This window comes from Myxine glutinosa, chromosome 2 (assembly GCF_964187855.1).
Source record: "Myxine glutinosa chromosome 2, kmMyxGlut1.1, whole genome shotgun sequence".
Classification (NCBI taxonomy): Eukaryota; Metazoa; Chordata; class Myxini; order Myxiniformes; family Myxinidae; genus Myxine; species Myxine glutinosa.
In genome coordinates this window covers 93828698-93854370 of record NC_136262.1, presented here as the reverse complement: position 1 = coordinate 93854370, position 25673 = coordinate 93828698, and the positions used below count along the sequence as shown (strand labels likewise).

The 25673-nt window shown below is 47.5% G+C and overlaps 1 protein-coding gene across 13 annotated transcripts in view; it reads right to left on the bottom strand.

Annotated features, from left to right (window-relative positions):
• LOC137412549 (tyrosine-protein kinase ZAP-70) overlaps positions 1-25673 on the bottom strand; it is a 236057-nt gene that overhangs the window by 192261 nt on the left and 18123 nt on the right. For 7 of the 13 annotated variants that reach the window (XM_078771243.1, XM_078771238.1, XM_078771237.1 and 4 more), the window contains 4 exons: positions 9125-9208; positions 8535-8568; positions 3256-3454; positions 1771-1977 (listed from right to left, as the gene is read on the bottom strand). In XM_078771243.1, coding sequence (XP_078627369.1) covers positions 1771-1977; positions 3256-3454; positions 8535-8568; positions 9125-9139 — 455 coding nt within the window. In that variant the 5' untranslated portion in view covers positions 9140-9208. The remainder of the gene's footprint in view (positions 1-1770; positions 1978-3255; positions 3455-8534; positions 8569-9124; positions 9209-25673) is intronic. The other 6 variants (XM_078771244.1, XM_078771239.1, XM_078771234.1 and 3 more) reach the window with 2 other exon arrangements.

Genomic DNA, 25673 nt, shown 5'->3' with positions numbered 1-25673 from the left:
AGGGAGCTGCAGATGGAGGAAATGGTGAGTTGGACCTTGGAGACGGCAAGAAGCTGGAAGGTGTGAAAACATTTTGCTACGTAGGAGACATGCTGAATGGATAAGGTGGATCAGACTCGGCAACGGTTGCTGGAGTGAGATGTGCATGGAAGAAGTTTTGGGAACTGAGTAGCGTGCTGACGAGGAGGGGAGTGTCGTTGAAGCTGAAGGTAAAGGTGTATGCTGCATGTGTGAGAAGTGTTATGATTTATGGGAGCGAGACATGGGTAATGAACATAGAGCAGCAACGAAGGCTGGAAAGGGTGGAAATGCGAATGGTTCGGTGGATGTGTGGAGTATCGTTGAGAGAGGGGAAGACAAATGATGAATTGCGAAAGATGATGGCAATAGAGCCTGTGATGGATGCTGTGAAGAGAAACAGTTTGAGATGGTTTGGTCATGTGTTGAGGAAGGATGAAAGTGATTGGTTGAGAAGAGTGATGGAAATGAATGTAGAAGGAAGTAGAGGACGGGGAAGACCGAGAAAGACTTGGCTAAAGATGGTCGAAGAAGAAATGCGGGCAAGGGGGTTAACAAGGGGAGTTGCAGAAAATAGGGCAAAATGGAGAAGATTGTCATGGGGACCGCAAGGCTAACCCCCGCTCTTGCAGGGAAAATTGCCTTAATATGCCTGTTGTTTGTTGTTGTATCGTTTGCCATTTGCCGTTTTTATACCCAAGTCATTCATGAACAGGCTTTCCATGCCTGAAGTCAAAAAATTAATACTTTCATTATTTTCTAACTGCTAAATGGTATCCCCACCCAGGTCATACTACACTCTTCAACTAAAGTATCAAACAAGCCACGGAGTATCGATCTTGTTTTATTGTATGATTGGAAAAGACACCTCAACCCCACCAACCTTGTCTGTCCTACAGCATTATTCCCAGGCCCCGTCCAATACGTTCACACATATAATGTACCAATTGAGCGTGGTGTTGGCTTCGTGGTTAGGGTGCCGGCTTGGGATCCTAGGATCCTGTGTTCGAATCCCAGTCGATCGCTGAATTAATGCCAGGGGGGTTGACTCAGCCTGTCATCCTTCCGAGGTCGGCAAATTGAGTACCAGTTCACTGGTAATTCCCTGTGTGTTGCAAGAGGTGACTAAGTGGGTTGGCGGCAGGAAGGGCATCCGGCCATAAAACATTGCTCCCCCCAAGCCCTCTCCCTCCCACAGATCTCCCGATGTCCCTGCTCTCAAATGCTGTATTTCTGTGCTTCCCCCCTCTCTCCCCATCTTGTCTCTCGCTCCCTTTATTATATGTCTTATATGTCCGTTTGTTTTTTTTGTCATAAATATTAGCTCTTACACGAGCCTCGATCTTGTATACAAAAAAAAAAAAATCTCCAAAGGTTATGGACGTACAAAATTTGGTGGACAGATTAGGTGTGTAACAAGGATGAACTGATTTGATTTTGGTCACGAATCCAAATCCAGATCCACATAATATAATTTTAAGGGATACTTCACGATTGAGTGATAGGGCAAAAACGATATGTAGTTTGGTATGTATCACACGATATGTAACATGATAACAAAAAACGATATGTATCAAAAGGTTTTGGATGGATTATGACATCATTTGGTGGATGAGTTGGGTAGGTTACAAGAACAAGCCAATTAGATTTTGGTTCAGGTCCGAATCCACATCCGACCTATCAGTGGGATACAAAATATAGACCGTTCAGCCTGGCGGAGGTATGCTCTGTACCAAGTGCCATTCTAGTTACCTTTGTAGGAACTTGTTGAGTGGACCCAGCGGAGCTAATTCCATCACCAGCATCAGAGTCTTGTTATTGTCACAAACACCAAACATTCGGACAATATAAGGATGGTCGAGCTGGTGCATTAGTTCTGCCTCCCGCATGAGCTCCTCTCTCAAAAGCTCTTGGTTGTTCGCTTGCTTCAGCACCTTCACAGCGGCATGCACTTCACGACTGCACAAAAGGCAAAGAGGAAGAAGAAACTAAATCATTTTTGTCATCACTCACCTCATCACAAAACTTGTTTCCAGCATGCGGACTCTGGGTCATGGCTACTGGGTCTCCATTTGCAGCTATGTAAGCATTCATGTTCTGATCCTCGGAATCAATGGCATTTCTTGTCAAGATGTTGAGCTACGAAGTTTGCTCCTCTGTCTGCTTCAACATGTCTGTCCTATTTCTATCAAAATGCTCATGAGATGTTTTAACAACTCCATTGGTAGCAAATGCTGCGCCACTTGCCCATTAGCATTTGCTGGTGGCTTTTAAAGAGTAAAAAAAATGGCCATTTATAGTGAAAAGAGTTAGACTCTATGGAAATATGACATCTATATAAAAGGGAAAAGTTACATTAAATGTTTAATATGAAACAAAATATAGTCGGTATGAGTCTGGCCCATATTTTTTGTACGTTGACAAAAAGTGAGGGATGAGAAATTACATGTTCATGTGAATTAATCCGTTCTCTACAAGTCAACACTGGTCCATCACAACATCAGCACCTAACATTGATTGCTCGTGAAATTTATCCATTCCACCCCACAGTCAACGTTTCTGTCCATTATCTCGACCCTGGTACGCTGATGTATGTGGTGAGGCAACTCATTCTCCTCCCCGAATGCAAACCCTACTCACTGCAAACTGCAGTCTTTCCACATGGCTCAGACCTATTAGGTATCTCTCCTACAAAGAGCCATGGTCCAACATCAGGTTCACCTGTGATCATTTAGCCTCTGACAATCCTCCAAAGCCCAGAAGAGCTGATCAACCTTATCTCTTGTACACATTCCTCCTCCATTCCTTCCCTCTTAAAGAATGGAGTCATTCTGGATATTGCTCGAGAAAAAGCAAAGTTCTTCAACTTTGTCTTCAGTCAAAAGGCCAAGGTTCCAAATCCACCCCTTCCTATATCAACCGTTTCCACTTTTACAGAATGCTCCCTACAGCATGTGCACTTCTCCCCTGCCATAGAGGAAAGGTTTCTAACCAACTGGACACCTCCTCCACAACTGGTCCTGATGGCATAAGTGCTTCAATCCTCGGGAACTGTGCTCCAGTTGTTTCATACCTCTCTTCTCTCTCTTTCATATGTCCTTCTTGGATGGGAAAAATCCTCCTTCGAAAGTCTCAAACATCACTCCTACTCCTACCAAACAAAAAAAAAAGGTTTCAAACCAATCCCCTTAACTACAGACATATCAGCCTTCTCCCAATCATAAGCAAACAACTCACCATCGCAGTTGCAAGACCCCTGGCACAACTGTGGCGAAATTCCCAGCACCGAGCTCAATGTCTGTATTTAAAGTGAGAGCATTGGGGTTCAGTTCAATTGTGCGGAGCTCGTCAGGGTCGTGGTAAGGACTTTCAAACACGTCTGTTTCTGATGGTTTCGTGGCTGGCCCATACACATTCTCAGTGGATTGCATACCTGCTGAAGGATTGGCAACAAGTTGAGAATGGGGGAAATGGTAAGGTTGATATTGTTAATATCATTTCTAACAGTTAGAAATTAAGTTGATTGAAAGATTAAGGGAGGAACTAATCAGGAATGAGTCGTTAAATGAGACACACCATGGTAAATTATTGTTCGATAAAGTTACCACAAAAATAACAAACCACTTGTTATCCTAATTCCTGAGATTTTTCTGCTAAAACGTTGATGAAGAAAAGCCTATTGTTCCTGTACATTGTAACATGATTAATGTACCCCAAATTATTTAGTTTTTGTCTGCATTTACATAAACCAATTCACCTAACTTGCCTATACATCAGATAAAAATTCTCACTAACTCAAACAAGAGAGTTCATAGAACACGTTACCTCTCACTGGCTTGAGAAACAAGGGCATGGGTGGGGTCTATAAGCGGCAAATGTGATTGGCCGTGACAACTTAAAATGCCATAATATATTGTCTAAGTACTGTTAAACGGAAGGGTTTCGAAAGTGCTAAAAAAACGATTTGGGTTCTGTAGTGTTCAAATATGTAATTCAATTAAAGTAAAATAAAGATTTTCAAAGTTCATCGAAAACAAATTCCAGAGGTTTACTGCCGTTGATGCAGCATCGTTCCACCACCTTATTTAACATATTCTATTAGGTCTTCTTGCCTGTTATTTGTCTCCTAATTATGACGTCCATAAAAAAAGCTGTAAGTTTCCTGCTTGGAATGATTTTCAATTTTGTTTGACTGCTAGAGGCAGACAGAGTAAAAAATATTACCTCGCTCGTTTCTGTGCATGTGTGATCAGGATGAATTCAGAGCTAAAGTACAGGTATTGCTAAACTACAGGTTTGTGTTGTGATTCATGTTCAAAATATAACATTCAATTGAAAGTCAGTCATTCCTCGATCATAAACTGACGTTTGCAGACAGAAGGACAGACAGACAGAAAGAAGTGAACCAAATCCTTAACCCCGTTTTTCACTTCGCATGCGCAGGGTAACATGGAGCGAGGGTGTAGAGTAAGTGGAATTTAACGGAAAGGAAATACTTTACGAATGTACGCAATGTACCTGACCATGTCTGAAGACTGTTGAGTGCAAATTTTCTTGTGCACTGACATGTTGCCCATATCTCTGCATGTCCACAGCCATTGTCATCGCATCCATATCTCATCCGTCGATCATTATTGTATTATCATACTAAAACATGCAATTTGGTCTGTCTGTCTGTCTGACTGTTTTTTTTTACCGTGATACATTAGGTCGTTACCTATCCAATCTCAATGAAACTTGACAGGAGAACTAACGGTCACACAATGAAGGTTGTAGCGACTTCATTTGCCCCTCAAGGGGGTTCACCGTCTCGGGTAAAATTGGTATTATGGTGTATATCCAGGGCCGGCGCCAGACCATTTTGCGCCCTAGGCAAAGCCAGCTACTTGCATCCCCTCCCTACCCCCCCCCCCCCCCCAAAAAATTTTTTAGGCAACTTCGATTCTTAAAAACAGATGCCTTGTAGAAAAAATAAAAAGCAGAAAACTTGAAACTGCTAAATTTATTTTAACTTGCAAGAATAAGTACCGTAAGATGCTAACAGCACCAATATTAAAGGCGCAATATCCATAAATATGGCAGTGGCCCTGTTACCCCACGCTTTGGGGCAAATGGGCTTTCACTTAAAAAAATATGACACTACATGTGGTTTGCAATGCAAAATAAAGAAAGTGGTCCCTTTATGAGTGTGTGATTGGAAATTACAGATAAACAAAACAGTTTTTGGTTTGAGCAATAAGTTTTAGATATGCAAAATCAAAATTTTAAATAATCAATCTTTGATTATCTTTTGCAAATTCAAAAGAAAATATTTTGGCACACAAATCATTTTGAACTAAAGGGCACTAGGTATACTGTGACCAGTCTTAAAACAATAATTTGTATAAAACTGTGACCCTTTAAGGTTCAGTAATGCGCCTCTCTGATGTCTGCGCCCTAGGCGGCTGCCTAGTTGGCCTTATGGTAGCGCCGGCCCTGTGTATATCCGTGTTAAGATAGCTAATCGTGGCGTTTTTCCAAAGCCGCTTCCAATTAGAAATTAATAACAACACTATTGATAAGAGCATAATATTACTGTTACTACAAAACAATATTAATACAAATAATTTCCCCCCCTCCCCAAGGGGTTTTACCTTCTTGGACAAGCGCTGTGTTAATGAGTATAAATAACTTATTGTGCTGTTTCGTGGGGGCAGCCCAACCGGAAGTAAAAAATAAAAAAGATTATAAACTGCAAACATGTGTGATTGCCTTTTAAAACAGTCGCTACTCCTGTTTAACACTAAACTGAAAGGGAGGAAACCCGACGTTATTGAGACATTTATATGAGCCTTGATCAACTGCAATCTATATACCACAGAGAGGACAAGATTACCCTTCCTGTTGCTCCCGTATGGAGTGGGTGTACTCGTAGTTAAAATTTGGAAGTAAAGCAGTGTTTCGAAAACTTAATGCTTCACATCATGTTTATATGATGGCTAAGGAGTTGATGGGTTTAAGGAGTTTATATGAGATAACCCTGGTGTTGGGCTAGCGGCTAGGGTGCCAGCTTAGGATCCCAGATCCTGGGTTCGAATCCCGGTCGATTGCTGAATTAACGCCAGGGGGGTTGACTCAGCCTGTCATCCTTCCGAGGTCGGCTAATTGAGTACCAGTTCACTGGTAATTCCCTGCTTGTCGTAAAAGGCGACAAAAAGGGTTGGTGGCAGGAAGGGCATCCGGCCGTAAAACATTGCTTCAAAAAGGGGACCAAAAAACAACAACAACCACGGTCCCTGAAAAAGGCCAACCCCCGCTTTGCGGGGAAAAATGGCCTCTAAATGTGGTTATATATGAGATAAGGAGTTGATGAAAATACCAGAATAACATTGGACCAGAGTTTACAAATAAAGCAACCACCATCTTACCGAGAGTGGCTGTATGCCTTGTCTGAGGCAATATCGATGAAAAATATCGAGATGTACAAGAAAAAAAACGTATCGGGAAGATTGCCAAAAGTTATAGAAAAAGCAAATCTATTCAAGAACAAAAGCCAAGTGGGTGGTTAAGAAGATTTTACAAGGTTGTGAAATGAGAATATTTTAAGAAGTCACACAAGGTTAAAGGAGGTCAAATGAGGGGAAAGCTTTGTCGAGATTTGGTGGAGGTGTTCGAAATTGATAGTGAAGTAAAAAAAGGCCAATTCAAAATTATGTAATGCATGGGAATGTGAGGGTAGGGGTGTGGGGGGATGGGGAAGGGGTGGGGTGAGGGGTAGAGTGTGTATGTCCAAGCGTTACTGAGTGCTACAGGGTGGAGGAGGTGTTTCTATTGCCATTAGTAACGCTAAATCAATCAATGACAACTTTGTTTCGGGCACCCTTTATTTAAACATGCAAGTATTTAATGGTACAAGTATTCAATACATTAATGATAAAAGCAAATTGCCTTATTTAAAAGCAATCATTGCTTTTTCCACAGATACTTCATCTCATTTGCAAATGAAAACATTCGAGCATATTTAGAAACGATTACATGATTACATCACTCCGAGTGATTAGACCGATGACGTCATTACAGGGACTCCAACTTCTGCCTGGTCTTATTGACAGTACACTGCACCACCTTTCCTTTTTCAAATGTGGTTGGCAATAACTGAAAAAACAACGGGATTAATAGCATGCCGAGTTTAAGGTATGAAATAGGTGGAGGGGTGAGGTGCCTTCATCGAGCATTAGGTGATATTTTAGTGGGTGTCTGGTGAAGCCTTATGGAACATCACATGGGATGAGGTGTCAGATGTGGCCAAAAAAGGCATTCCGCAATTTCTGAATGCCCCCAAAGAGAACTCGAGAAAAAAAAAGCTTTTACCATACTGTAATTGCTTCCCAATACTGTACAAAGCCTGTAAGTTCCATGTGAAAAATATTATGTTGCTTAATCAAAGGGTATGCAATAAAACAGGGCAAACTAGAACGGCACTCAGTAGAAAGCATACCTCCATCTGGTTGGCCATATCACTCAATGGTGAAGAATCACTATAAAAATTATGCTAGCTGGATCCGGATTCGGATCTTCACCAAAATTGAATCGATTCTTCCTCGTCACACACACAACCTTTGTCCAACAAGTTTCGTCCAAATCCATCCACAACTTTTTGAGATATCCTGCTATGTATCGTTTTGGCCCAATCTCCCAATGGTGAAGAATCATTTTAAAAATTATACTAGCCGGATCCGAATCCGGATCTTCACAAAAGTCTAAACATTTCGTCCTCGTCACATACGCTACATCTCTGCCAAATTTCGTCTGAATCCGTCCACAACTTTTTGAGATATTTTGTTCACAAACGGACAGACAGGGGTGAAAACATAACCTCCATCCACCTTTGGTAGCGGAGGTAATAAAGGAAATCAGTAATATAAGGGGCAGAAAAAGATAAATCAGTAATATAAGGGGCATGGCAGAAAAAAAACATGGTCAGGAAAAGCACTCAGCTATTCTAAACTAATGATGAACACGAACTTGTCCCGAATAATCATTTAAATCACATTCACTGAACATGCCTCACACTCTATCAGCAAGCATCTCCACATATTATTTAATTTTAACTGTATGAGAAATCGCAAGATAGCAAATAGGTCGACTAAATGATCTCTCCATATCCAACCTCAAACATCAGAAGGAAAATCCCATTTTATGCAATGAAAACATCCCTAATTATCCAGATTATCATTTTAAACACAGAATTAGAACAGGAAATGCAATTAGAGTTAATCAATTTCACTTGTAAATTAACATGACCAATGATCTATCAAATTGCCCTTACAATATGCAACTTGCTCCACAACACCAGGTAACATTCTTGCCCAATCAAAGCACTGATCAACTAAAGATGATTGTTGGAGTGAATTAAAATTGGAACTTCTTCTTGGAAAAGTGAATTATTGAATCTTGAATTAAAATTGGAAAAGTAAACTTTGTAAAATTTGAATTGGTGTTATTGAGACTACAAGCACATTTTAAACGGAACTCACGATGTGGAAGGTTGAGCAACTGTGCTGCCAGTTTCTGGAGCATCCGTCGTCAAGGTTGTTGGAGATATGAGGTTGAGATTGTGAGAAAATGGCGTTTTTGTACATTTCGGAGGTAAGTCAGTTGCACCGTTTCAAAGAAATCGGGAGGGGCGAGAAAAACAAAACTTGCATGTCATTTTTTCTGTCATTATACTGTTTTATAAGTAGCACTCTGTCTCTGCTTGTCGAAATACCATAATTAATCAAAGGACGACATGAAGGTTGTGGCGATCACATTTTAGTGGACAAAGCAACCCACTTGTGTCCATTTACTCCACAGGTTCTTGTAAATCGTTCTGTGATGGTTGAATATCACAGAACAGCTTTTTATGCAATGTAAATGACAATGTTGACAACACACATAACAACGTATATATGGCAATACATGTACAAACAAGTACATTTACAATAAAAAACAAACAATTTATACCATTCATTTAGTAACAAATTCAAATATTGAAGATCATGCTATTTTTTTCAACAAGTAATAAATATGCAATAAAATGTTATCCAAAAAATACTATTGTTCAATCTCGTGGTATGGGGTTTACCGTTCCAACAGCCATGTGTTTTCGCAATGTATTTGAAAATGAAGAGGAAAACCAATTTCCCCTTGACGGTTGATGGTTTTGCTGCTGGAGGAACAGATAAAAGTGGAAGGAAGGCAAAGGAGGCGGTAATGAACAGCAGTAAGAATTGAGAAGTAGTGTTGAAATATCTTTCAGAATTCCAAGTATTGTGTCAATGGAAAATGAGACTTGAAGCAAATTAAAAATGAACATTGAAATGGTACATGTTTGATACATGTATTGTTATGTTTGGGGGGGTTGGCAATGAAATACCTCAGTCCAGGTAGAAGTGTACAGATTACCATGCTCGGTATGTTGCGATAAAGAAGAAGAAGAAGAACCCCCAAGTACCATTAGCAGGGAATCCGTTAGACCGGATGTCGCGTAAGTGTATAATTGTCCCCATGACGAGGAGTGGAGTTATGTTAATTAGTTAGGGATTAAGGGCAATTAATCCCCTGTATGTAAAGTGCCTATGTAATCTTCTCCTGTGTTCCTCATGACACACACCACACCAGCCATGCACGCCACAACGAAAATAAACATGAAATAAAACCAACCGGAACAGGACATGGAACAATAACGCTGGCGCCACCACCTGCCACATCACAACATCCAGCAGGCAGGTCCGTGAGGCCACGCCCCGAAGAGCAGTGATTGGTCCGGTATTGTCGAGCGATGAGACGGATCCGCTACATATGATATACTGATATCATGGGTCCGCATTTCATGTGCCCACATTTCTTATGGATGAGAGGGATAAGAGCACGCATGGGGATAGTCAGATAATGTCAGAGCCTTGAGAATAAAATAATTGAGTCCAGACATTTTGTCCTCTTGTGTGGGTGCAGCCATGACAAGCAGACGCAGTTTATACGCTCTTGCATGGGGACATTGGTGCCGTGCGGTCACAGATACTCTCAGTTCACTTGGGTCCTGGCTTTTGTGACGAGCGGCCGCATGTGCATCTCTCTCGACATCTGGATTTCATCGCGGGTGGTCGTGTCCCGGCATTTTGTCTTCGTGGTCCCTGGCTTCCATCGGTTCGAGCAACCGCTTTGTCCTTTCCTTGGCACGTTGGTGCCGACTGGGCATCGTCTGGGTGCTGTGTGGAGCAGACGGCGAGTGGAGAGGCGTGGCCTGCTTGCTTTGTGCTCGGCGGCTAGAGGAGTGAACTGCGCACCAAGGTCTGTCCCCGCAAACGGACTATGCACCAGGGCAAGCGTTTCCCGCGTGGGGACGCGGGACCTTCGACGGCCCCGGACGGCCACGGACGCCAGACAGAGTGCAGGCAAACACACCTCACAAACAATACACATGATTTTCACCTTTATTTCCCCCTTGTGTTGCATACAAATCTGTGTGGATGGGTCCCTCGATTAGGAATTTTAGTTTACCGTGCATTCTTTTGTTACCGGCATTCTTTTCAATAAAGCCGTTATTTGTACATTTTAATTCCGTGTTGGCTTGAATTGATTAACAGGGTCAAAGACGTTCGGAGGACTCCGTACATGTAAGAGCTTCGCTACCCCCCGCTGCTCTCCACAGCGCAGAAAAAGAAGGTCTGCCATCATTGAATGAACGCCTCGGATGGTTAGGCTTGCTCGGCTATCCGTCACCAGGGATGTTCACTCCGGGAACACGACAATATGTATATATACATATATATAATTCTATATCTCTATATATAAAGGAGGAGTGTCTGTGTGTGTGTGTGTGTGTGTGTGTGTGTGTGTGTGTGTGTGTGTGTGTGTGTGTGTGTGTGTCTGTCTGTCTGTCTGTCTGGATGTCCGCTTATAACTCAAGAACTACACATCGGAGAAAAGTTTTAGACACAGATTCGGAATCAGCATAAAATCCTGGTGGTTATAGGCTACGTTTTATTTTAATATCAATGGTGTAAAAAAGCGCGCCAGCTGCAATTCCATGGTGGTTTGTGGCGGCGCTATTGCCCCTTTCCGATCCCGCGGTTGCGCGTACGTACAGTATACTGTACGTACATATTTATATATTTTCAATGTGCTTTTTATTGTATTTTTAATTGTTTTTTAGCTTATTTTATTGTTAATTTATGTACTATTGTATTTATTTTAAATATATTTTTAAGGAAAACAAATGTTTTCACGTCCGTAGGAGTGACGTAAAGTCGCACATAATGACAAAATGCGCACCATTTTTTCGCGCCAAGAACGAATAAACGGTAGTTGAGATTTTATTCGAATTCGAATGCCATTAAATTTCAACTGTTGGAAACAATAATTATTTCAACTGTTGGAAATTGAAATAATTATTGTTTCCAACAGTTGAAATTTAATGGAATTCGAATTCGAATAAAATCTCAACAACCAAAAAAAACGTCGCGTTTTAAAATTATGACGTCATCAGCGTATTTCGGAACGTTAATTTTTCAACTTCATATTCGGAATCAGTACGTCCCAGAGCAACTACAGCACACCTTAAATGTTTAAAAAACCTTCGGGTTTTAAAATTATGACGTCATCAGCGTATTTCGTAACGTTAATTTTTCAACTTTGCCGACAATGACTTCCGACTTCCGGGTTCGGAATGCGGGACCAATGCCATTTGACAGGGAATAAAACATAAATGCGACATTCAATTGACGACAATGACTTCCGACTTGACTCCCCCCTCCCCCCCCCTCCCCTCCCCCCCCTCCACCCTAACCCCTCCCCTCCCCCCCCCTCCACCCTAACCCCTCCCCTCCCCCCCTCCACCCTAACCCCTCCCCTCCCCCCTCCACCCTAACCCCTCCCCTTCTCCCCTCTCCCTCCCCCCTCCCCCTCCACTCCCCCCTCCCCCCTCCCCCTCACCCTCCCCCCTTTCCCCCTCCCCCTCCACTCCCCCCTCACCTCCCCCTCCCATCCCCCCATGGCCCTCCCTTTCCCCCCCTGCCCCGTCCCCTCCCTCCTCCCCTCCCCCCTCCCCTTCTTCCCCCCTCCCCTTCCCTCCCCCCTCCACCCTAACCCCTCCCCTTCTCCCCTCCCCCTTCCCCCCTACCCGTTCCCTCCCCCTCCCCCCTCCCCCACCCCTCCCTCTCCCTCCTCCCCCTCCACTCCCCCTCCCCCCTCCCCTCCCCTCCCCCTGCCTTCCCCCCATGGCCCTCCCTTTCCCCCCTGCCCCGTCCCCTCCCCTCCCCCCTCCCCTTGCTCCTCCCCCTCCCCCTCCTCCCTCCCCCTCCCCATCCCCCCTTCTCTCCTCTCCTCCTCCCCCTCCCCCTCTTCTCCTCTCCCCCTCCCCCTCCCCATCCCCCCTTCTCTCCTCTCCTCCTCCCCCTCCCCCTCTTCTCCCCTCTCCCTCCCCCTTCCCTCTCCCCCCTCCCCCCACCCCTTCCCCTCCTCCCTTTCTCCATCCCCATCCCCCTCCCCCCTCCCCTTCCTCCCCCTCCCCCTCCCCACACTCCCCCTCCCCTCCCCTCCCCCTCCCCTCCCCCTCCCTTCCCCCCATGCCCCTCCCTTCTCCCCCTCCACCCTACCCCCTCCCCTTCTCCCCTCCCCCTCCCCTCCCCCTTGCATAGTGACTGATATAAAAACCGAAAGGGTCTCAGAGATACAAGTGTATGGAAAGCCTCACTGCGTTGCCCTGATGAAGCCCCAACAAGGGCGAAACCAGGTCGGTAACTGAGTTTTGCATGCACTTGCGACAGTATCTGTATTTATAATCCGTAATGACGCACTGCTAGATGGTTCCTCTGGAACTTTGCAGGCAAGGCGGACGTGCATGGCGATGACGTCATGTTGTCCACTCATTAGGTTGGAGAACCAGATTACAGATACCATTATATATATATATATATATATAAATATATATATATCTGTGCAGCGTCTGTCCTGTGTTGTGTTGTCTTGTCACTGAACTACTTCCTCAAACATTTGTGAAATCCTACCAAACTTCTGGTATGCACCTAACTCTCCCGTCGGTATGTCCTAAGGGTATTTTAAAAGAAAAATTTTCCACATTTTTTGGGGGGGGGGGGGGGGGGGGGGTGGAATTTTTTGGGGGATTTTTTTTCCCCAACTTAAGTTTTCAACTTCATTTGCTAAAAAATGTAATATCACGTATTTTACAAATACATTTGTGCATTATGATTGTTTGAATTATGATTGGTGTGAACCATGACAAAACAGCAACTCAGGTACAGTCATTTATCGATACTAGGGCATTGCCCGTACTATATCTATATCTAAAATTATATCCCCCCCCTCTATTTACATGAAATGGTTTGGTCCAAAGCGAACGGCTTGCGAGTACGGTGACAATCCCCCCCCCTCTATTTACATGCAATGGTTTGGTCCAAAGCGAACGGCTTCCGGAGTTTGGTAAAGAAATCGCCATCGCGTGCACAAACGCGCAGGAAAGCGAATGAATCGCAAATTCGGTTTTATTAGTTTTAAAACATAGTTTAACGCCAACATAGTTTGCAAACGTGAAATAAATGAATACGCTCTCAAATGTGCCATCCGAGGCAGAGTGTGTCCTCCACGTTCGGCACACGCGATCGTTCGCTGCTCTCTGATTGGTTGAATCGTTTTTTGGACATAGCTCGGTAAGTAATTGTCCGATTAATATGAAACCTTGAAAAGGCACATCCTCGGGTCCCCAGCAATATACCTGGCAAGTTAAAAGTATATCGGACCCGTGGTTGTCGAGAAACAGCGGTCACAGACAAACAAACGTACAGACGTACAAACGTACAGAGATTACTGGAATTATAGATAGATCAAAAATTATATCCCCCCCCCTCTATTTACATGAAATGGTTTGGTCCAAAGCGAACGGCTTGCGAGTGGTGACAATCCCCCCCCTCTATTTACATGCAATGGTTCGGTCCAAAGCGAACGGCTTCCGGAGTTTGGTAAAGAAATCGCCATCGCGTACACAAACGCGCAGGAAAGCGAATGAATCGCAAATTCGTTTTTATTAGTTGTAAAACATAGTTTAACGCCAACATAGTTTGCAAACGTGAAATAAATGAATACGCTCTCAAATGTGCCATCCGAGGCAGAGTGTGCCCGCCACGTTCGGCACACGCGATCGTTCGCTGCTCTCTGATTGGTTGAATCGTTTTTTGGACATAGCTCGGTAAGTAATTGTCCGATTAATATGAAACCTTGAAAAGGCACATCCTCGGGTCCCCAGCAATATACCTGGCAAGTTAAAAGTATATCGGACCCGTGGTTGTCGAGAAACAGCGGTCACAGACAGACAAACGTACAAACGTACAAACGTACAGACAGAGATTACTGGAATTATAGATAGATATCTACATATCTGGGCAGTGTCTGTTGTCACTGAACTACTCCCTGAAACTTTTGTTTCCATGGTTGTGAAGTGTTTTTAATAACGCGGTGGTGGTTTTGAATCACGTGGTGGTGAGGTATAATGAATTATGTAGTGAAATTATACTGAAGGTGAACCCGGGAGTGCTCGCTTATCCCTCTAAAAGGGGCGTCTATAAGACCCGGGACAACCGAGGCGCAAGGACACTCCAGCGACACTTACTGCGACATATAGTCCTGTAGTTTGAATGGTATGTACGCCCCTATATGCTGCGCTTGTTTTGTTTTGCCTATTGATACTGTAATACTTCGATTGCCCATGTAATACTCCGATTCTGATGTCTATTGCATGAATGTATTTTACAGGATGTGACCACAGATCTAAATGATATTAAACCTACCCAAGGTACAAGTCGTGTCTGAGTTTGATTTTCACGACATTTAATATCATTTAAATCTACGAAATGGCTGAACCCAAGATGATTACGGTACCGATTCTCGATGCCGACGCTCAAGCCGAGGAGTTGGGATCGGAGTTCACCCACTGGCTCAAAACGCTGGAGAATTACTTCGCCGCGCATGAAACAGAGCCCACCGCCGCGGCTAAGCTGTCCGTGTTACAGTCGAAAGTCCACCACCGCGTTTACCGGTGCATTGCTCATTTTGAGACGTACGCCACGGCTCTGGCCGAGCTAAAGCGACTATACGTAAAGAAACGGAGCGCCGTGCACGGCCGGCATCAGCTCTCAGCGGTGACAACAACCATCGGAATCGATCGATCGCTACGCGCAGGAGCTGCATCACCTTCTGGCGGACTGCGCCCAGGAGGTACGGACCCACGAGCAAGTGCAAGATGACCTTCTCCGAGATTCTTTCGTCTCTGGAATTAGCTCTGGAGTCTTGAGGCTCCGACTCTTGGAGACTGCGGAGCTGACATTTACGGAGGCACTACGGCTGGCTCACGCCTTTACAGATGCCCGTGAACAATCTACCGCTTATGACCACCCACGAGTCGTGGCGGGGACTTCTCAACTCGCGCGACCGGAGAGGATTACCGCCGAGGATATGGGGGAGGACTTGACCACGGCCGAGTCTCTGGGTGCTCCTGAAGCGGACTCCGCTTCCGGCCTAACTGCTGCTACCGCTGCCCGGCCACGGCCTGACCGGTACGCGAAGTGTTATTTTTGTGGGAATCGGCAGCACCCCCGAGTAGAATGCCCGGCCAGAGAGCGATATGCCATCTGTGCTCCACCAAGGGCCATTTCGCGAAGGTCTGCAAAAAGTCCGCGCGAGGTACGCGAGCCCGCGCGGCCTTGAATGGGCTTATCGCTGAGCCTACGGACTGCGCACCAAGCGGAGCGCCCCGCCCAGCCTCGATCAGTGTCTCCCCTCCTCGCGGGCCCCTGGCTGCACGCTCGACCTTGATGGGGGACATCGGGCCGCCTAAACAACCGGCGCGACCACGACCGGCCGCGTCGCGATCGGCCTTGGCTGGCGTCCGGACGCCCACCTCAAACAAGCAACGCCGTACTGCTTTGGAAACTCCTCTGGATTCGCAGCGAATGCTGCGCGTGACTCGAGCGCCATCTGACGGCGGCTTTTACGAATTACACGCACTCACTCCTGCATATGAAACCGCAGATGGCAGTGAGCCAACTATGCGCTTGTCACGAGGATCCTCCACGGGCTGCCTGAACGACCGGCAAACTGCAGCCGGCGTGGGAACGTCCTGTGACAGTGGTTTTTACAATTTACATGCTTCCAACTATGCCCCGGGCTGCCCGACCGACCGGAAAACTGCAGCTGTAGTGGGATCCACCCGCGAGGCGCGAACTTCTCGCCCGGACGGCACAATACCTGCCGGGTCTTCCGGCCTTGCGCAGGCCATCATTCCGCTCAAGGTCGCGGGCGTTTTTGCACAAGCCTTGATCGACACGGGGTCTACGGATAGTTTTATCGATCAACGACTAGTGCATCAACATGGGTGGCCGGTCCTCGGGACTACACGACAGATCTTCATGGCCTCCCAAGGACTTCGGCTGAGCACAAAAGGGGCATGTCGACTGAAACTTGTGATAAAGGGCCGCACGTTTCCAGACGTGTATCTCATGGTATTACCTACGTTATGTGCCGACGTTCTGTTAGGACACGATTTCCTTAAGCGACATGGACGTTTGGAAATGGACTTCGGTGGGCCGGACACGCTTGCTGTGTGCGCCCTCGCTCAGATGGACGTGGAGCCTCTCTCGCTGTTCCCCAACCTGACCACTGATTGTACCCCTGTAGCCGTAAAATCGCGGCGCTACTCTCGCGCAGACGCGCAATTCATTGCGGACGAAACGGCCCAGCTCTTAAAGGATGGTATTATAGAACCCAGTCGGTCGCCGTGGCGGGCCCAAGTCTTAGTAGTGCGAAGTGAGGCCCATCGCCGGCGCATGGTAATCGACTACTCACAGACGATTAATCGTTTTACACAGCTGGATGCCTACCCCCTACCGGGGATGGATGCACTGGTACGCCAGGTGGCCCTGTACTCTGTTTACAGCACTCTCGATCTGCGTAGTGCATATCATCAGGTCCCCATCTCTAGGGCTGATCGCGTCTATACAGCCTTTGAATCGGGTCAACGGTTGTACCAGTTCACTCGACTCCCTTTTGGGGTAACTAACGGGGTCTCTTGCTTTCAGAGGGCTAGCGATGACCTCGTTATGAAGGAGAACTTGACCAATGTCTTTGTCTATCTGGACAATCTTACGGTTTGTGGGTATGACCAGGGGCATCACGACGCTAATCTGAAACGCTTCCTCGAGGTCGCGCAGAAATATCGCCTAACCATGAATGAGGCTAAGTGTCGTTACTCTCTACGCACGGTAGATCTTCTGGGGTACACCGTGACCCATGGCTCTGTCTCTCTGGATAAGGAGCGTCTGTGACCTTTGCCCGATATGGCTCCGCCTAGCGATCGGGCTTCGCTGAAACGCGCTCTTGGGCTGTTCGCCCACTATTCGAAGTGGGTGCAAAATTTCTCCATGAAGCTCCGCCCCCTCATGGCCTGCGACACGTTCCCCATGGGCCTGGCCGCCATGGCGGCCTTCAAGGGCCTTAAAGCCGACATCGCGGGCGCCGCTGTTGCGACAATTGACGAGAGTGCATCTTTCGTCTTGGAAAGTGATGCCTCGGATCATGCGATAGCGGCGACTCTCTCCCAAGGGGGACGCCCTGTGGCTTTCTTTTCGCGGACTCTCACCTCCACTGAGCGGAGGCATTCGTCTGTTGAAAAGGAAGCATACGCGATCGTCGAATCGATTCGGCGATGGCGGCCGTACCTGCTCGGGCGGTGTTTCCAAATCGTCACGGACCAACAAAGCGTTGCATTCATGTACGACACCTTACATGCTCAACGCATTAAGAATGAGAAAATCACTCGCTGGCGTATCGAACTCGCCGACTTCTGCTACACCATCAAATACCGCCCGGGGAAGGATAACCTCGTCGCCGACGCCTTATCGAGGCCGGCCACTTGCGCGGGGGTTGTCACTTTGGAGGGGCTGCGCGCTTTACACGGCACTATGTGTCATCCCGGGGTAGCGCGTTTCGCGCATTTTGTGCGCAGTGGTAATCTGCCGTACTCGATTGAGGACATACGCCGGATCTGCCGTGATTGCACTATCTGTGCGGAGCTCAAACCGCGTTTTTACAACCCTCCTATGGGGACGCTGGTTAGGGCTACTAGACCGTGGGAGCATTTGGCGATGGACTTCAAGGGGCCGCTGCCGGTGTCGAGTAACTCTCGTTATCTGCTCACTATCGTTGATGAGTATTCGTGATTCCCCTTTGCTTATACGTGCGGGGATATGTCGGCTGCCACGGTTATACGGTGCCTACAGAATTTGTTTTCTATGTTTGGGTATCCGGCCTACGTGCATACCGATCGGGGTGCGGTGTTCCTGTCTCAGGAGGTGAGGGGCTACTTGCTCCAGAATAATGTCGCTTCGAGCTACACCACCCCGTACCGGCCCCAGGCGAATGGGCAGATCGAACGCTTTAATGGGATTATATGGAGGGCCGTCATGCTAAGCCTCAGGACCCTCGGCCGGGGCCTCGATAAATGGGCGTGGTCGCTTCCTGCGGCTTTAAACTCGATCCGGGCTCTCCTATGTACCGCCACCAACCAGACTCCTCATGAAAGACTGTTCCACCACCCTAGAAGCTCGGGTAGTATCCAATCTTTACCCAGCTGGCTCGCTGAGCCGGGGCCGGCCTATCTCAAATGAGCGGTTCGCGCTAGCAAGTACGACACCCTTGTTGATAAGGTGCGGGTACTCCAGGCTAATCCTGAGCATGCTCGTGTGATAACGGCGGACGGACGCGAGTCTACTGTCTCCGTACGCCATCTCGCCCCTTGTGGGGACGACGACAGGGATATGGACGAACCAATCTACGAGTCTATGGACTCTACCGAAGCTTCCTCTATGGAACTACTGCTGTCACTTCCGTCGTCGCCTACTCCCTTGCCTGATGGCCCTGGGGTGCCCCCTCCGACACCCACCTCCGGCAGCTATTCCGATGCGGGGGACTCCGGGCTTGGGGACGCCGTACCCGGTAGTCTCCGAACACGAACTGGCAGGGTAGTTCGCCGCCCCGACCGCTACGGGTGGACTGACTGACGTGGATTGACGTACCCCATTCAATTATTGCTGATGCTTGCTTGCGACATGCCTAGCGGCAGTATAGTTTTAATGGCGGGGAGAATGTAGTGAAATTATACGGAAGGTGAACCCGGGAGTGCTCGCTTATCCCTCTAAAAGGGGCGTCTATAAGACCCGGGACAACCGCGGCGCAAGGACACTCCAGCGACACTTACTGCGACATATAGTCCTGTAGTTTGAATGGTATGTACGCCCCTATATGCTGCGCTTGTTTTGTTTTGCCTATTGATACTGTAATACTTCGATTGCCCATGTAATACTCCGATTCTGATGTCTATTGCATGAATGTATTTTACAGGATGTGACCACAGATCTAAATGATATTAAACCTACCCAAGGTACAAGTCGTGTCTGAGTTTGATTTTCACGACAGTGATGTGTTTTTAAATGACGTGGTGGTGAGGTGTTTTTAAATGACGTGGTGGTGAGGTGTTTTGAATTACTTGGTGGTGAGGTGTTTTTAATTATGTGGTGGTGAGGTGTTTTTAATTATGTAGTGGTGAGGTGTTTTGAATTAGTTGGTGGTGAGGTGTTTTTAATTATGTGGTGGTGAGGTGTTTTTAATTATGTAGTGGTGAGGTGTTTTGAATTAGTTGGTGGTGAGGTGTTTTTAATAATGTGGTGGTGAGGTGTTTTGAATTAGTTGGTGATTAGTTGTTTTGAATTACTTGGTGGTGAGGTGTTTTGAATTACTTGGTGGTGAGGTATTTTAAATTACGTGGTGGTGAGGTGTTTTGAATTAAGTGGTGGTGAGGTGTTTTGAATTACTTGGTGGTGAGGTGTTTTGAATTACATGGTGGTGAGGTGTAATCGTCCCAAACTTCCAGTCTGCACCTACCCCTCCCGTATGTATGTGCTCCCGAAATCTTTTTTGAATTTTATATATTTTTTCAACCTAAATCTTCAACCTAAATGGCTTATGAAAATGTGATATCACAAACACCACAAATAAATTTGTGCAAAATAATTGTTTGTATTATGATTGCTGTAAATCATGACAACACAGCAACTCAGGTACAGTCATCATCCTCAGCTAAAATAAGCCCGTTCCTCAGTAACGACGCTTGGTGCAGCTCGCTGTGCTCGCCTCACCAAGCTAGTATATATATATATATATATATATATATATATATATATATATATATATATATATATATATATATATATATATATATTGTTACAGATCGCGGATTAAGATGTTAGTTACCGAGCGGTTTGGTATTGCCGCGACCTAACAGGATCCCTGACTCACCCGATTCACCCAGAACCTTGGCCGTATCGCACCACAGCTGCTCAATAGGGAAAAGACAAAAACGACGCAATGCAAGAGGAAAAAGGAATAAAACGAGAAGACGTACAGACGAGTAATGGGGTTTATTATTTACACACACAAGCAAAAAGGAGCAATCAAGTTTTATTTACAACACATAAGACGCAGGTCACACAGTGCAAATACTAGCTTATCTACAGACTTAACTTATTCCCAGGACAGAACAAACAAAAGACACTGACTCACGCGGGGAATTGCAGGAATGGCAGGATGTGGATGGCTGGAGGGAGAGGGAGGTCCAAGGGGGTCCCGCAGCACAACCGGCGCGTTTAGCAGCCGCCGTTCAGGCCAGGCCCCACGCTGCTGTTTTGGCTGCTGTTTTGGCTGCTGTTTTGGCTGCTGTTTTGGCTGCTGTTTTCGTCGCGTGCTTTGCCAGGCCTTGTCCCACTCGTCTGGTCCAAACCCTCAACTCTTTCTTGTTTCTCTCACTCCTCACCACCGACTCCTCACCGCAACCAACTGACCACCGACTCCTTACCAACGCAACCACTGACCCTTCTCAGGCAACCGACTCAGACCAACTCAGACCAACTCCTTGTGACCAACTCCAGGCCTTTCTGTCTTCTGCTCTCCTCTGTAAAAACGCATCTCCTCCTGGACACGCCCTGCCTTGGGTTATATAGGCCCCCGCCCCTCAACCTTTGCGAACCTCCCCGATCGCTCTTCCTCCGCCCTCTCTAGCCAAACCCCTGGCTCATGGTTGGTCGAGTGGGGCTGGCTCACTCCTCCCCTCTATGACGAGGTGGAGACACGCCTTTCTTCCCCAACCCTACCTCGTGGCCAATGGTGGTTGAAGAAAACCGCCCAAAATGCGGAAGGCAATTGGAAGGGAGGTTTTGGGAATGGGAATGGAAGTTTTGGGAGTGGGAATGAAGGGAATCTATCTCTTTCACTGGTGCAATGGAGTATTTCTATTAATGGGAGACACAGCCTTACACTAATACACATAATAAGGATATAACTGTCAAAAAAGATATATCGTGTCCTGCATGTATGTTTTATGGACTAACTACGGGAACGCCCTTTGACCTTTATACAACCACAAACGGAGGGAGGAGGGGTGATATTTTACAACAACCTTTTACAACAACATTTTACCACAACAATAAAATAAAAAAACATTCTCATATCCACAACACTGCACCCTCCTCCCCTTAGGCACGTCCCGGGCCTATAACTTTTACCTTAGTGTGGCACGTAGGTGTAGTTCCCTCTACTTTTAACCTGACCCTGAGTGCGACAGTTTTAAAACATAAATAAATGTGTCCCGCTGCTCCATTGCACCCTGCCTAACAGACTTACGCCCACAGTTAACCGAATTGCGGAATGGTCTTCAAACTATACACTGACGGTGGGAAGCATTATTTACAATGACGCTATTTTTATTTACAAAACTAACCCAGGACCTGTGATTGTTCTTTCTGGGGGGGAGACAGTCTGCTCTGCATCAATGCACCATTAAAGCACCCAAAAACACACCAATACAAGCACCCAAGCACCAATCGGTGCAGTCACCATTGTTCATCAATAAAAATAAACCAACAACCCCTAACCCTGCAGGTGTCTCTTGCTCTTCGGCTCCCTCTGCTGGTGATTATTATTTGTTCTTCCAGATGTTGTCATTCTTTTGCTCTGCTTACTGGCGGCCTATTTGCAATAAAAGAATGCACCTAACGTGTCCGTTTTTATTTTATTTATGGCCCACAGGGGCCGACTACGTGTGGTTCACCTGTGGGGCATCGGTGCCCTGTGGCCAAGGTCCGCCAGCAAGATTTCGGGCCCTCATGGCCGGTTCCAGCAGAGGGGCCATGCCCCAACCCATGGGGTCCATAAGTGGTGCTCGGCCACAGGCATGTGGTCCATAATGTGGTGCATCGATGCAGACAGCTGGTTCTGGGAATTTCGGGCGCACAATGGCCGACCCACGCACGCTCCCCTCGGCACCCAGTGGCGCACAGGTCATGTGGGAGACAAAAGGGGAAAGACAATTGAGCGAGGGGTAAGGTCACAAGGGTACACATCAATAAGGCAATGCAAGGCGAAATGCGTACGGAGGGCGAAGTGAGAAAGCGCGTCCCTACCGTACGTCACCCCCCTGTCACCTACCCTACCCTTGCCCTTACCCCATATGTACAAAAATCTACACATTTACAAATTCGTCACTACTGTCACGTCTTCCCCATATTTCCCCTATACCAAATTCGTCTCCACAATCCCTCTACTTCAAAATTTGCCATCACCAAATTCATCATCAATCCTCATAAGGAGGCAGAGATGGAACATCAAAGCACAATGTCACACCCACGTCATGATGCGTCTCACAATCCAAACATTTGCACAGTAAAAAATAATTAAACATGGCATGGTGCGGAGTACCTGTCACCTCAGGTGAGTGGATGCAGATGGTGCGAGGAGACTTCATCCTAACTACTTTCTAAATGACATTAACACACTTTACACTACCCGGGGTCTCTCCCTGCCAATCCATTGGCCAACTTACACTATGGGTTCTAAAAACCAATTCCCATTGACCAAACTGTGGTGCATCTCAATTTGGGGTCTCACTCCCCCGATTCATCTCCCGGTGCTCTCGCACAATTTCTGGGCTGCGACGTGTAGCTCTCCCAGCAGGTCTACCCACCTGCACACCTCCACCACTGTAGTTGCCACCCGAGCTTACCTGCTCCTCACCCTAACCTATCTAACTGGGGAAGGCCCTCTCCTGGCTCTGTCACCCCTTGGTGCCCTCTGGCACTGGGCTACCCGGGTCCGTCCTCCGGATCCTCGGGCCCCATCCACAACTACCGGCTCCCAGAGCCCACCTGCGGCCTCACCTGGCCGACATCCTCACAGTGGTGGAGTGCCCAACCAACTACACACACTAACAGGCTACACGCCCAGCCATTTCCACAACACTAATGCACCCAACCACAGACCATTCTTTCACCCGCACCACAGATGCCAATATCCAACCACAATTTACCTGTACCCTCTACCTAACACTTACACTACCCGCCCCGGGTATCCGTGATGGGGGTCCACTCTTCCCCCATTCACACCTTCGCACCATCCACTCCACTCCACAATTTCCACCATACTCACTCCACGACCATCCATTCCAATACTCCATACCATTTATTCCATACACCTGTCCTCCATTCACCTGTCGTTGCACACCTGTGCAATCATACCTGGTGCCACCTGCACCCTCCTCCTCTTCCTGGACCAGTTGGTCAACACAACACACATCACCATCACTCACTCATACACTGCTCCACACACCTGTTCAGTTGCACACCTGTGCAATCACACCTGTTCGATCACACCTGTTCAATCCTCACACACACGGCATCATCTCAGCTAACTACTCCCCTCTGAAACTTGCGCTTCCCAGTCGTCCCTTTAAACTATTGCGCTCCCTCGTCATTATCATCCACTCTAATCTACCTGCGTCCCCACTACAGGTATCAGTCACTACCTAACCTTATCGTTACCTAATGTCATCTTCTAGGGCCCTACACACAATATAACCTAACCCACCCGGGCTAGTTTTCACTGCCATACACCCCATAATCTATAGCGCATTTGCCCCACTTTCTGTGAGGGATGACAGCGTTGCCATCCCACCACAGCGGGGCATCTCTCACTACCATCCCCCCAGTCCTCTGATGCTACGAGGCCCCGTCGCAAGAGGTACTGGGTCCTGCCTCGGCATCTAGAGCCGAGGCGATCCATGAGGGCGCCTGCTCGCCGGCATAAGGTCTTATCCGGTCGGCATGGACGATCCGAGGGGGGGTCCGTGGCCCCATTTTGATCTTAATGACCACGTCACAGATTTGCAACAGGACGACTCCTGGGCCTTGCCAGGGGGAGGTGAGTTTTGGGCACCTTCCCTTCCGCCTCCGGGGATTAAAGAACCAAATCTTCATCCCCAGAGCGTCTTGACTCCCCTGGCTCCGGTCGTCGTACCTGCGCTTCATCTTGGCCCCCGCCAGATGGAGCTGGCGGCGGGCGAAGGCATGGACCCGCTCCATGCCTTCCTCCAGGTGACGTGCGTAACCCTCCCTCGGCGGTGTATCCGTGGTGTCTGGCACGGGACCGCATAGCAAGTCGGCGGGAGCCCGTAACTCCCGCCCATACATAAGCAACGCTGGACTGCATGCGGTGGCCCCGTGCTGGCTAGTTCGGTAGGCCATCAACAGGTACGGGAGATGTTCGTCCCAGTCATTCTGACGGGTGGTGGTGAACAATGCCAGTTGTTGTATCAATGTTCTGTTGAACCGTTCCACCATCCCGTCAGATTGTGGCCGCAAGGGCGTGGTTCTTGTTTTCCGAATTGACAGGAGTCTGCACACATCTTTTAGTAATTGGCTCTCAAAATTTCGTCCCTGATCGGTGTGCAGCTCCTGTGGAATCCCGTGCCGACATACAAATCCTTCTACGAAGGCCTGTGCTACCACCCCTGCTTCTTGGTTGGGGATGGCATAGGCCTCCGGCCACTTGGTGAAATAGTCCATTACAACGAGGATATACTTATTACCTTGGCGGGTGCGGGGCAGCGGTCCTAGAATATCCATAGCCACCCGCTCAAGGGGGGCCCCCACCTGATGTAATTGAAGGGGGGCCCTCATCCTCCGTGCTGGTCCCTTTTTGGCAGAACAGGCGTCGCATCTCCGACACCAGTCCTGTATGTCGCGCCCCATATTCACCCAATAGAACCTCCGGCGGACCCGAGATATTGTCTTTGTCCTGCCCAAATGGCCGCCGGAGCGGGTACCATGCACCTGTTGCAATATGACGTTCTTGAATTTGTCAGGGACTATCACCAACCAGGAAGTTCTATCAGAGGGAACCTCCACCCACTTGCGATACAAGATGTTGCCTTTCAATTCCAGGGTCTGCCACTGAGCCCAATACGCCTTTGTTTGCGCCCCGAGGGGGGTGACCTCTTCCCCCTTTGGTCTTTGCCCCAATTTGACCCATTGGAACACCGGCCCCAGAACAGGATCCTCCTGCTGGGCCGTGCTCCAAGCCAACTCTCCAAATTCCTCGTCCGCGGTTAGTGGCAAAATTGGCCCTCTCACCCGGGTTGCCCGGACGACGAGAATCGGGGCGGAATCGCCCAATTGCTCCCTCTCCTCGTGTCTCGCACAAAATTTACAGTTTTCCCCCAGACAAGGACGCCGAGAGAGTGC